This window comes from Poecilia mexicana, unplaced genomic scaffold, assembly GCF_051168715.1.
Source record: "Poecilia mexicana isolate PSO_F unplaced genomic scaffold, ASM5116871v1 scaffold_19, whole genome shotgun sequence".
Lineage (NCBI taxonomy): Eukaryota > Metazoa > Chordata > Actinopteri > Cyprinodontiformes > Poeciliidae > Poecilia > Poecilia mexicana.
In genome coordinates, this window is record NW_028263388.1 from 9897892 (window position 1) to 9912185 (window position 14294).

The 14294-nt window shown below is 38.5% G+C and overlaps 1 protein-coding gene across 1 annotated transcript; it reads left to right on the forward strand.

Moving 5' to 3' along the window:
- Positions 1–8: 8 nt before the first annotated feature.
- On the forward strand, positions 9–11267 carry LOC106924758 (collagen alpha-1(XII) chain-like). The gene is made up of 8 exons (XM_014998621.2): positions 9–260; positions 934–966; positions 1774–1920; positions 2068–2187; positions 3866–4030; positions 4124–4303; positions 6473–6555; positions 6642–11267. The coding sequence occupies exons 1-8, from the start codon at positions 218–220 to the stop codon at positions 6732–6734; spliced, it is 864 nt and encodes a 287-aa protein (XP_014854107.2). The 5' UTR covers positions 9–217; the 3' UTR covers positions 6735–11267.
- The last annotated feature ends 3027 nt before the right edge of the window (positions 11268–14294 follow it).

Below are 14294 nucleotides of genomic sequence, written 5' to 3' on the forward strand. Positions count from 1 at the left end.
TCACTACTTGTGGCTCCGTTGTGCTTAATAGCCTGGAACGTTTTAGGCGGTGCTGTTGTGGGGACAATTTAGTGTTCATGAATCATCACTTTGTGGGCACCACCAAAAATATATGTGAGCTTACAACAGAGGAAAACAACAGGAAAAGGAAATAACACAACCAAAAGAGGAGAGAAGATAAGACTAACAGACCTACAAACACTTTTCTCTCCTCAACATGGATCAGCCGCTGGTACTGCTGGTGCTGCTGCTGAGCTCAGGTAAGATTCAAACCCTCAGCATGGCTTGGCCAAGGTAAGAAATACTTGTCTGCCACTAAGCCATGTTCCTGTTCCCTGAAAACAATCTTTGAACTCTTCAAATTCCCGCTCTTCTTCCTGCATCTGTTGGCGTTCAGCTGAAGGCCGACAGAGTGACAAATTTCTTGAATTTTTTACTGGAGACTAAAGGGAGGAACAAGCATTTGTCTGAGCAACAAAAATTTATATTAACTTTTTGAAACTTTAAAAAATTTGGTGTTTTTAACAGTACTTGTAGAAATCACCATTGCTTTCTCTTTTCATTTCTGCTACAGAGGTTCAGTTCTTGTGCAAAGTATGACACTCAATTTTAGCAGTGTGTTTATGTACACTGCTCAAAAAAATAAAGGGAACACTCAAATAACACATCCTAGTTCTGAATGAATGAAATATCCTCATTGAATACTTTGTTCTGTACAAAGTTGAATGTGCTGACAACAAAATCACACAAAAATCATCAATAGAAATCAAATTTATTAACCAATGGAGGCCTGGATTTGGAGCCACACACAAAATTAAAGTGAAATGTTCCCTTTATTCTTTTGAGCAGTATATTATTATATGTTGCAGAACAACAGTTGATAGTAATAGAGCCTTTCTAAAAACCTGCTGACATTTATTTCCTGGATTTCAGGGCTGCAAGGTGGTGAAATCTACAGCTACACAGGTAAAGGGATTCATTTCAGCTGACACAACAAAAGTCAATAAAGTCATATTACATAATCTACACTGTAAAAAAGAAAAGTCTCTTATTTGAGGTAAAATACCGGCAGGTGTGGTTGCCAGAATTTTACCTTAGAAATACGATGTTTAAAAAAACATATTTTTAAGGTATACGGTATTAACCTTAGAATACCGTATACCTTATAAGATAACGTGTAAAAAATACAATGTAAAAAAACTGTGTTTTTTTTACATTGTATCACTTTATGTATGTAATGCAGTATAATTTTTTTCATACCAGAGTTGAATTGCTTTGCCTGTATTTGTGAGACGGCTAGATAAATAATTGCCTTCCTAATGAAGCCCATGAAATGTATTAACTCTTCACATGCCAACACAGGACTCTGTTGTTCTTCTGACTCTATGCTGGCCATGTGATGTTCAAAACAAACACTTTGTTGATGTGCAGGATGTTCTAGAGCTGCTCACTTTATATCAAACTGTATCTGTCTTTGAGGTTGCAAATGACAGCTTGTACTTTATTCTTTGTCAGTGGAAAAGATTTTCCATACTCTTTTCGCCCACATTTAATACTGCTTTTTTTAGCAGCTGAGATATTAAAGCTCACAGAGAGCGGTAGAGATGCCATGATGATGTGGGGGGGAAAAACTGTTAAGAAAAGTTGTGTTTTCCTAACATTGCTGACAGGGAACAGATGGAAATGATAAAAAAGACAGACAAAGCTGTGCTTTAGCATTGATGTATTTAACATTATTTTTCACATAAATTTGTAACTGTTTTCTTCTTTCAGGATCTCAGTGTGAAATGGCCAAAGCTGACATTGTGATGCTAGTGGATGGATCTGGGAGTATTAGACAGGATGACTTTGGAAGGATGAAATCATTTCTATCTGAGATGGTTCAAAACTTCCCCATCGGTCCCAACAAAGTCCAAATAGGTATTACTTCATTTTCATTTAAACAAAGGTCATTTAATGAGCCATCTTAGTGTACACAATATGCAAGTATGTATTATTGTCAACACATATTCTTGCTCTAAGTTCCTGTTTGGTTTGATTTGATCGGTTCATGTGTGTTTTCTGTAGGTTTGACTCAGTACAGTTTCAACCCTAAAGCTGAGTGGCACCTGAACAGCCACAACAACAAACAGTCCCTGCTGCAGGCCATTGACCAGATACGACAAATAGCTGGAGGCACAAACACAGGTCAGTATGTTATTGTGTCCACAGCAGGGTCTCACCATGAGGAGCTCTGGGACTTCAGGATCTGAATGGTTCACAACTCAAAACTAGAACTTTTCACATTTTGAAGGGTAAAAGGAAATATATTACTGGGTAATTATATCTTATGGGAAGACATCGCTAAAAACTCTATTTAACAATATTTAAACCCACAACTACTCTTCAAAAAATACATCCATCCATCCATCCATTTTTTTACACCCTTGTCCCTTAGTGGGGTTCGGAGGGGTGCTGGTGCCTGTCTCCAGCTAACATCCTGGGCGAGAGGCAGGGTCACCCTGGACAGGTCGCCAGTCTGTCGCAGGTCTTAAAAACAACAAATCAAAAAATACAATTAAAATTAATATTGATTATTTGCACTTCTGTTTAAGCCAAATTAAATTATAGGCTTCATAAGGCTCCCCAGGTCTTCAGGGGGCCCATAAATGCTAATATTTTAACACAGATTACAGATATATAAATGTAGCATTTGAGATGACCAATGCTGCTAAATTTGATTTTATGCCTTCAAAATACATAAATTAAAATATTTAAAATAAAATTAACACTTAAATGTCATATTTTAAGGAGCTGGCAAGTTTACTTTGTAGAGGTTAAAAAAACAATATTCATAGTTAAATTGTTTTGTTACCATGGCAACAATCTGACGCTCTCAGTTTAATCTTTGAGTTTGAGCTCTGTGTGTTCACAAATTAGTAAACTGTAATTATAACTTATTGCTTTTTAGGTTGGCCAATTAAACTACTCCCCCTCTCCAAGATTTCACTACATCTAACACAGAAGCTGTTAGAGGTGCTGATGTTTTTAGCAGCATGAGGGGCCTCTAAGTCAAATTCTGCTCCAGGCCTCATACAACCTTGGACCAGCCCTGCATGATGAGTTAAATGCGCTACAAACTGGAGATTTAAGTTAATGCTGCCAATGTGGCTTTAGTAGCTCTTCCATGGGGGAAACCCTGGGTTCTAGAGCAAATTCTCCCTCAGAATATAACCTGGGTCAGCTTTGTCTGTTAGTTCAGCTGGAGCAATATTAGACAGAAGAAGATGTTGCTTAATATGGAAACCAGCAGAGCCACAGGTTACCGTGGAGATTTCTCTTTTGGGCAGCAGGAGTAGACCACAGCATCACTCTTTTCATTGGCAGACTGAAGCAAAGATAAAAATTTCAGCAACAAATAAATTCTTACAAAAAAACACAAAAGACACACCAAACATTATTGGACCAGAACTAGATAAACATTTTTATGTCTCTACACTATAGATACTTTCTGTGAGAAGCTGTCAACATAAGAGTTGTTTAAATTCAAAAGTTTTTGACTTTTCCCTGGGATCATATTCTTACCCATAATCTTAACTGGGCATTCTGTAGATGAAACAGAAAAAATACCATCCATCCATTTTCTGTACACCTTTGTCCCTAGTGGAGTCGGGAGGGTTGCTGGTGCCCATCTCCAGCTAACTTTCGGGCAAGAGGCGGGGTCACCCTGGACAGGTCGCCAGTCTGTCGCAGGGCAACACAGAGACACACCATCAGAAAAAATACTATCAGATTTAAAATGTGATATATTTTTATTATTTTTTTTTTTTTTGCAGGCATTTAAAACCCATTCCTAAGACGTCTCTTTCTTCTTCACAACATGCAGGACAAGCTCTGGATTACATCCGTAACCACAGCTTTAAACCTGGGGTGGGAATGCGTCCAGACTCAAAAAAAATTGTTGTTCTGATCACTGATGGAGAAGCTCAGGACGAAGTAGGAATCCCAGCAAAGAATCTGAAAGACACTGGAGTTGAGGTCTTTGTTATTGGTAACGTTCCTTTTCTGTGTGGATGATACAGTTTAATGGTAGAGCAAGTTTTCCTCCTTAGATCACTGCTGTAGTAGTACATGTTCGTTTCAGGTGTGGGCAATGCTTTTAGCAATTTGAGGGCCATTAATGAACTGAGGACCATCGCTTCTGAAGACGTCAAAAGTCATCTTTACCTTGTTTCGTCTTTCCAATCCCTCCATGATGCTGCCTCCAATATCTCTACCAGCATCTGTCATGGCGCTACTGAGCTGAAACAACTTCCTAGTTACAGTGAGTATATTTAAAAATATTCTGGTTTTTTAAATATACTCACCGAAGACAGGAAATAATAAATAAATATCCTAAACTGAATTTCAACTGATTTTAAAGGCAAATCTGTCAATAGAAAAATAAGACACAAAAACAGCCTCTGGAGCCAATTTTCTCCAAAACTAAAACACACTACTATGAAGGTATGATGATGTGTTTGGAATCACTGTTACAGAAAATATATTTTATAGATATATTTATGAAATAATGTAAGGAATATCTCTGTAAACACAGAAAAATAGATTGCAAATTAAACTTCGCAACATTCCAAAATGAAGGGAAAGAGAAATTCAAGTTTGCCAGTGTGTAGGACATATTTGTGTTATTCAGATATATGAAAATCTGATTATGGATATAAACCAAATATTTACATGTAAACTAATCTGCCTTTTTCTCCATGTATCCGAAGTTTTCACACAATCTTTGAACCTTCAAACCGAGTGGACGGTGAACCTTGAAAAAGACCAAAGATCATTTTATTCTGTTTTTTAAAAAGTGTTCTCGGCACTAATAACTGTGGAAAACGTGTAGTTTTAAAATTAATTTAGACAAGGATATTGATATTGGGATGTAATCAATGTGTACAAAAATTAAATTAAATTTATTTTTGTGAACATGTTCATAAAAAGAGAACATTACCGACAGTTTAGAATCTGATCAGTCAAGTTTTAGGAGGACTTTTTAGTACAACATTTTAGACATGTGCTTAAGCTAACAGGTCCTTTAAGCAGGAGCAGAGCATAAACTTTGTGAAACATTTGAAGAGGTTGGATTATTTTCTGCAACTTTGACTTCACTGGGGAAAAAAAAAGAGACTTATGGTACAGTTGAAAACTTGACTTCAAGTGACAAACGTATAGCTGAGAGATGAGTTCCCATAGTGGTGCTGTTTGTGAGCATAAGGTTTACAGAGGAAGAACACTGTTGTAGTGACTGCTTATTCGTTTTAATGTACATGGCTAACAAATAAGAAAAATAGCTAAAAGCTTTTTTAGGGAAAATACTAATGCAGTAGAATGCATTACCATTTTTTACTTTTTATGCAGCGGGGGTAGTGGAATGCTAATGTTTGTGCTAATGTTATTGCACTTCCATAAAGCCACAATATTGTTCGACAAGTTTGTTTTCTTTTGTTGACATTCGTTAGTTTGGGTTTTAGCTGACATGTTTCTGTTCCACCATATGCTGTTGTGGATCTCTTCATGAATTGAAGAAGCACTTACAAAATCCACACAAAGTCTGATGAACGACGAACTTTACTTCTTTGAGCAAATATCAAAAACAATTCTTCAATCTTGCACAGCATTTCACATGTAACGGTTAGGGTTAGGGGTTAGGGTCGAAAGAACTGAGTAGGGCAGTGTTTCTCAACCCTGGTCCTCACCGCCCCCCCTGTCCTGCATGTTTTAGGTATTCCCCTTCTGCCACACACCTGAATTGTATCTCTGGGTGATTAACAGGCTTCTGCAGTACTTGATGGTCATGCAATCATTTGAATCAGCTGTTCTGGAATAGAGGCACATCTAAAACATACAGAGCAGAGGGGAGGTGAGGACCAGGTTTGAGAAACACTGGCGTAGAGCAAAGCTAAACACGTCACATCCAATTTACTTTCTGATCTACTATGACACAGCAGGTTTCATAAATCTTCAAGTACTTCCACTAGGCGGTGCTTTTCTACAAAAACATACTAAAAGAAAATCTTATCGTTAAGAAAATATCTAGATATACAAAAGGGATACACAATAACAATCAATCTAAACTGACATTTTTGACTCTTACAACTGTTTTTCACAATGGTTTTTACATTTTGTGTGTCCTCCAAGTACAAAATATCTGCTGAAATCCACATGTTGCTTTATTTAGGAACTGAATAAGCATTCTTGAGAAATATTCAGCATTGATTTCCATTTCTGCATTGTCATAAATGTGATTCCTGAATTGATAAGTCATTCGTTTAATAATATTTTCAGTTTCACTCTTGAATAATAATGTTCCTTAAGTTCAAATGGATAAATAAATAAGCATTTCCAGGCCAACCAGTATAAAAAGAACATGAGCTGAGGGAAACTTTATCACCATGATCATAATCTGACATGACTTGACTATTGTGACTGTGTGTCTCGTCAGATCCAACAGTTTTTATCATCAGACTGGTGGTCCTGCTGCTGACTCTGCTGATCTTCAGCTTGCTGATTTTCTACACCCATAAGGTAGCGTTACAGTTTGTTTCTGACTGAGCTGAAACGCTCAGCCTGGCATAATGCTGTAAATTGGCTGTGCTGCTATTTTCCTACAGACCACCAGGGGGAAGCAGAGAGTCCAACAGAATGACACGGAGCTGGATTATTACAATCTCGGTGTTGGAGGTGTTCCGGAAGCGTCACCATGACGCTTTGAAGTGGTGGTGAAGGCAATTAACAGAAAAAGATTATTATTGACCTCGATTATAAATCAATCAGAATGCCTGTAACCAGCTAACTGCTAATTTAGCTTGCGTGAATTAACTGCAGCCTATTGATTATTGTTTTTATATTTTGGGCTTAATGCCATTGTATAATCTCTTATAATCCCTACAATGTCGCTATGAAAGTTGTTACAGTTTTGTGAATGTTTGTGCGATCAAATTCAGCAATTTGACTCCATCTGCCTCTGAGATTTCCTTGAATCTCCTGAGTTAGAGTCACACTGCTGAACTGATTTCCAGTCTGTTACTGGTCCCCTTGATGGAAAAGTTTAAATTTAGCAATCAAGGGACAACTTTCTTATGATTACAAAGCTCATTTCACTGCAATGTTGCAGCTTAAATGTAAATATAAACCAAGGAACCAGATAACCAAACTTAGTGATGGGTAGATGTCGTGTATCGTTTCGACCCATGGCAAAACTGTGTCGATTCTGTCTTGATACTGTGTCACTGAATACTGACACCTGCTGGACATTAAAAATTCCTACAGGCAACGTAGTGATTTGATGACCTAGTCCATACAATAAGACTATGGACTAGGTTCATAATACAATACCAGTGGTGGAGAAAGTACTCAAAAAATTTATTTAAGTAAAAGTACAAATACACAGATAAAAATGTACTCAAGTAAAAGTAAAACTACCACATTAACATTTGTACTTAAGTAAAAGTTAAAAAGTACTGGCTTTTAAAAATACTTAAGTATTGAAAGTAAAAGTACTTTCTGAATCACTAATACAATATCATTAAGTGAACCGATCGTATTTAATTTTAATACTTTACAAATGTGCCATTTTAATGAACAATGCCACAGATAAAGCATGTTTTTATTATGTTTACTCTCTGTAACATAGTTTAGACTTAGATATGTGATTCCATGGATCATAATTTCAGGGATGGAAACATCTTGTCTCCTGTCCTAACATAGCATGAACTTGACTTTTTTATTTTTACACTAGTGGCATTTATTTTTTAAAGAAATACAACAGAAAGGGGATGGAAAGAAGGTGGGTGGGGGAGGACATGCAACCAAGGAGCCAGTAGCAGAGTTGTAGTCAAGACCACCTACCCAAGACCAAGTCAAGACCAGCACCCCACGCTACGTGAAACAAAAACATTAAGTTTTACCTATCAAACTTGCTTCTCAAATTGATCTGAAAGATCCACATTCCCATAAAACACCTAGATATTAAATACTTAGAGCTGAAATAAATTTAATCAGTAAAGATCCGTCCAGAAGAATCGGATCGTTCCTGAATGTCACATCACTATATTGCACTTTGGTCACAGCGTTGTCCCATATTTGCGACACATCAGTCAACACCTCCACACAATAATTCAGCGCGTGAGTGACAACTTTTTTCATCGCAGACGCAACATGTGTCTCTGTACAGCTAGCTTTGCTAGCATCACGTCCACAGATCTTACTTCCTTTCCTTCGAAGTGACGCTAAAAATTGGACGAAGTCCCCACCGTCTGTGAAAGCGAAGCGCTGCTGATTTTACATGTCGCCATATCTTATGATTTATGTAGCGCTATTATATTACTGACGATTAGAAAGACATCTTCTCCCGTTCAGAGGAAATCACTGCGCATATTTTGGAGCTCCGTGTGCGAGTAAAGGGGGAGGCGATGGGTGACAACAGGCACGTAAGTCACGTTATTGCTTGGATTTTACGGCGCCACCTTAAGTCATTTTAACGGACAAAAAGAGCAATGAGACTTGGATGTAACGAGTAACGCGACACTTAGAAAGTACAGATACTTACTGTAAAATGTAATGGAGTAAAAGTAGAAAGTACCCATTATTAAATCTCTACTTAAGTAAAGTACAAATACACGAAAATTGTACTTAAGTACAGTAACGAAGTACTTGTACTTCGTTACTTCCCACCACTGAATCAGAACAACGGACGCAATGTTTAGCAGTTAAGTCAACCATAGATAATGGTAATAAGGGCTTCAGATTTCACAGGTGAGGAAAACGTTTTAATTTAAAGAAAACATTGAACAAGTGAGCAGTGGGTCAGTTATACTAGCCTAACTGTTGCTGGCCTGCTATTGACTTTGATAACTTTAGCATGTGCTACGCAGTTCGGTAAGTACCCATTATTAAATCTACTTAAGTAAAGTACGGATACACGAAATTTGTACTTAAGTACAATACATAGTATTTTATTGAATATTATGTATTGTATTATGTCATATCTTCAGTTAAATTTAAAATAGATTTGATATACCGTCAATAAAAAATGTGAACATAAAGTGAAAATTTAAGTGAATGTGTTTGGAATGAGGATCCTTGTGGACTGTTTTTTTTCCCCACAGATTTTTATTAAAAAAAAAAAGTTTTTACAACATTTTGAAATTTAGCCTGTTACGCTTTTTTGACAAAACTTCTGCTGTAGAAAAAATGAAGTAAACACTACATTTACAGGGAACCCTTGTTTTTCTTAGGGGTTGTGTTCCGAAAATAACCCGTGATATGCGAAATCCGCGAAGTAGTTACAATACATAATATTTTATGTATTTTATTTATTTTTTACAGTTATTACACAGCATAAATAAATATTCTACATTGAAACCAAATAGCAAAACCTGTTTTCAAATCAGCGGATGTGCGTGTGCATCAATCAGGCCTTAATGTGATCTGGAGTCATGTCTGCACATATTTTCAATCGACTATTCAATTTTTTCACTGAGGTGTGCAGATTGTACCAGTATCTGTAAACACCCCGTTTTAATTTCATCCAACTGTTACAGTTAGCATTGAAAGTCAATTTGGTCTAAATTATTTGCGTGGGTTTCTGAGGAGTTTCTGTAGCAAAACATTAAACAGTGTTCCGTTACAGAAACAGGGGGACATGCATGGAACTGATCTATTCAAGCACATTGTGAGTTAATCTAATATACTGAGAAATTTTCAGTTTTGAGCTATTAGTTTTCAGCAAAATATAAAAGGAGGTTAAATCAAAATTCACTAATGTTTTAACGTGAATTAGCATCCATTAAACATGAGCTAACTAGTCGGATGAGTTTCTAAAGTAATACTGAATATTCTGAATTGAATACTTTAAAATTAACAATGATATCACGTGTCAAATAGATTTTACAAAACAGTGTTTCTTAAAACATGGAACAGATTGTTTGATTACTGCCTCTCTCTCTCTTGCTATAATTTGAAACAATAGGTTTTTTAACCAAGTCATGCAGAAAGGTCTAACCTGAACATTTATATCATTTAATTTAGTTGTATCAAACTTCTCCTCAAAACGGCCAAAAATGTATTGATAAATATTATAAACCCTACAAAAGAGGGTAATTTGGTTAAATAAATAACAGATGTTATAGATATATTGATGCTCTAATGGCTTAGTAAAAAAAACACTCTCAGAAACTGATTTGACGTTGATAGGGCTTGCTATAACAAAGACTGAACTGATTTGATTTTATTAATCTCATTATATTTCTATCGGACTGCATGTAATGCTTATTTACTCAATTGGTTTGAAATTATTTGTTTTAGATTCTATACCCTTAAATTCTCATTAACTCTAAGATTATCTTAACATTTCATTTCTTAACATTGCATCCTTTCTATGGTTTATTAATTTTTAAATATTATCTTAACATTTTATTAACTTTTTTAATATTACCGTAACACTTTATTCATTGTACATTTTATTAACTTTTAAAATATTGTCAAACATTTGATCTATTTTACATTGTATTAACTTTTAAATATTCTTTTAATATTTTACTCTTTTATAGTTCATTAACTTTCACATATCATCTTAATATTTTATTCTTTTTAACATTTAACTATTTTTTAACACTTTAACATCTTTTAACATTTTATTTCTTTACATATTCTTCATTAGATTGTAAGGGGGACATTGTGATTTCGATCCACCGCCTCGGAGGCGTGGGATGCCCTATCTGTTTTTACCTCCACCAAATGCAAGTGAAATGAAATGAAAGACAACATGAATGATGAAATGAAAGAGAACATCAATGATCAAATACATGTGAACATCTGTAATAGCCTCGGGGGATGTTTCCAGATAGGGACAGTGTCTGCTCAAGGGTTTGTCTCCCCCTTTTGTTTTGGGCTCTGAAGAGCCCAAAACAAAAGGGGGAGACAAAAGGGGGAATGTTGAGACACTTTACCAAGGTCAAGAAAGAGTTACATGTAGTTAGACAAAGGGCTCAATGTAAAGAGTTACATTTTTGATTCTGTTAGACGCCAAGGCCCATTTCTCAGAAAAACAGAAACTTATCAGGCCACAGAGACATGGTGTGATTTCAGTGAGTGCCTTCAGTCCATATAATCAGCTAACCTCCTCCTTCTCCTCAGACGCTGCACAGAGTTGTTTTTTTTTAGAAACTCTTCTCAAATGTAATGGTAAAAGCATCTCCTTTTAGCGCTGACAGTGAATAAAATAAGTAAAGTATGAATACTTTTGTTGGCTGATTTTATGCTCCATGTGTCAATACAAATAATGATTCATCGATTAAGATTTCCATTCTCAACATACGCAAAAAAGAAAACCATATAAACATATTTTATAAAATGCATAAATATATGCAAATATATGTCAGTTATGACATCACTCTCGCTGTGATGTCATAATATCATTCTCTTTTGTTATGACATCATAAAACACTCTTAAGACTGTTGAACTTTCCCAAGATCTTTCATTCGAGCACTGAAGAAAGACTGGGAACTTGTTCTAAAACTTGTACAATGGAGGATCTAGAGTTTTTTGAGGAACTTCAGGAATTTTATCTAAGGATGCAAAGACAGAGATTACAATATTTGGATACAGAGGAATTACTAGATGAGATTGGAGAACTAATGAAGAAACTTAAAAGACTTTATGATTTGGATGACGTTGCGGAAAATGAGATAGTGGAGACTTTAATCCACCATCTGCACCGAGAACAGCAGAATCAGGAGCAGAGTCCACCAAGGAGTGTGTGGACTTTCATGACTGATTGGGGAGAGTCATTCATGAGCGGCTTCAGTTTTGGCTTGGGTTTTGGCACAGCTGCTGGCATTGTACTGACTTTGGGTTTTAAACTCCTGTCCTAAACACTGTTCTGGATCTGGGTGGTGCTTGAGGGAGGGGTTCCCGTCGATCTGATCTTCAGTTGCAGAACCTGGCTCTTGGGACGTGGAATGTCTCCTTTCTGGGAGAGATTGGGAGAGGGATTCCTGCCTCAAGTGGAGGAGTTTCAGTATCTGGGGATCTTGTTCACAAATGAGGGAAGAAGAGAGCGGGAGATTGACAGACAGATTGGAGCAGCATCTGCTGTGAAGCAGACGCTGTACCGGTTTGGAGTGGTGAAGAGAGAGCAGCGAAGCTCTCGATTTACCAATCGATCTACGTTCCCACCTTCATCTATGGTCATGAGCTGTGGGTCATGACCGAAAGAACGAGGTCCTGGATACAAGCGGCCGAAATGGGTTTCCTCCGCAGGGTGTTTGGGGTCTCCCTTAGAAATAAGGTGAGAATCTCCGTCATCAGGGAGGGACTCAGAATAGAGCCGCTGCTTCTTCAAGTCGAGAGGATCCAGTTGAGGTGGCTCGGGCATCTGATAAGGATGCCTCCTGGGTGCCTCACTGGTGAGGTGTTCCGAGCACGTCCCACCGGGAGGAGGCCCCAAGGAAGACCCAGGACACGCTGGAGGGACTATGTCTCTCGGGTGGCCTGGGAACGCCTTAGGATTTCCCCCGAGGAGCTGGAAGAAGTGGCTGGGGAGAGGGAAGTCTGGGTCTCCCTTCTGAAGCTGTTACCCCATGACCCAGAAACAGTGGAGGAAAGTGGATTTATGGACAAAGGTCTTTGTTATCATGCAGTTTCTAAGTGCAGTAAGAGGATGAGGAGGTTCTACAAGCAATTCTATGGATGATTTTTCACTTTTACTTGTTTTGCATGACCTGTGGAGGGTCAAAAGTCAAGTTTTATTCACCAATTAGTTGTTTACTCTGTTTAATTCCCTGAAATTGATTCACTTACCTGGGGATTATATTGTTTCTTCGGTGGAAACTGAAAAGCTGGGTACGCCTCGCTGACTTCCTGCAAAAAAGGAGGAGAAAGGTTACTTATCTGACAAAATGAATACAAACATGATATAAGAAAGGACTAAATAGATTCCTCAAAGTGAGGTCCTTTCCTGGGGCCTTGGGACTTTCTGTTTGGAAGCCATGTCGTCTACTGGGTCTTTTCAACCTTCTTTCCTGCAATGAAGAGAAAAAAAGACATTACTCACCTGGAATGTATTGGTTCTTTTTGTAATGGACAACCAGGTTGTTTATCTGTGATTTTGGGTTTTGTTTGGTTACCTGCAGCATCCCCTGAATTAGGTGGTTCATTTGCAGGTACTGGTTATAAAAAGTTTTATATACTTGGACTGTAATGTGGGCTGCACAGTGGCGCAGTTGGTAGAGCTGTTGCCTTGCAGCAAGAAGATTCTGGGTTCAATCCCCTGCCCTGGTCTTTCTGCATGGAGTTTGCATGTTCTCCCTGTTCATGCGTGGGTTCTCTCCGGGTACTCCGGCTTCCTCCCACAGACCAAAAACATGACTGTCAGGTTAATTGGTCTCTCTAAATTGTCCCTAGGTGTGTGTGCATGGTTGTTTGTCCTGTCTGTCCCCTTGTTGCCCTGCGAGACTGGCGACAGCAAGGACAAGGGTGTACAGAAAATGGATGGATAATTAATTATTAAGTTTGCATGTTCTCCCTGTGTATTGTGGGTTACTCTGGCTTCCTCCCATAGTCCAAAAGCATGACTGTCATGACTGTCAAATTCTCCCTTGGTGTGTGTGTGCATGGTTGTTTGTCCTATCTGTCTCTGTGTTGCCCTGCCTTGTGACCTGTCCAGGATGACCCTGCCTCTCGCCTGGAGACAGGCACCAGGCGAGAGGCACCAGCAAGGACAAGGGTGTAAGGATGAAAATGGATAGAACAATTTGACACGTCTGTCTCCTGTCACTGCTCATACTGGTTCCTTGTTGTCTTCCTACTTGTGTTTTTGGATTCTGTCTTATCATTAAATATCTACATGACATCCTGGGCCCGCCGGCGTTCTATCTCACCACTCACCTAACCAAATCATGACAGAAGGACCCAGCGCTACACTGACGAAGTGTCAAACCTTACGCCCCGGTCAGCCGCCTCAACACCGCCACCCGGATGCTGGTCTGGCTGGAGGAGTGGATTCCCCGTTTCCACCTCCAGGTTTTGGAGGTTCAACGCCAAGAGGTGGACTGGGAGTTTAGGACGGCATCAGCGGTGCTGAAGGGAGGACCGGTGCCCCCTAGACCGTCCAACTTCATGTTCCCAACCCCTCTCCGTCTTCCTCCGTGTCTGTTCCTGTTTCAGTCCCAACTCCACTCTCTGCGCAAGCTCCGCCTCCAGTGATCACCGCACCTTCTCCGCCTGTCCCCGAGCCGAGGCTGCGCGCACCGTCCGAGCTTCC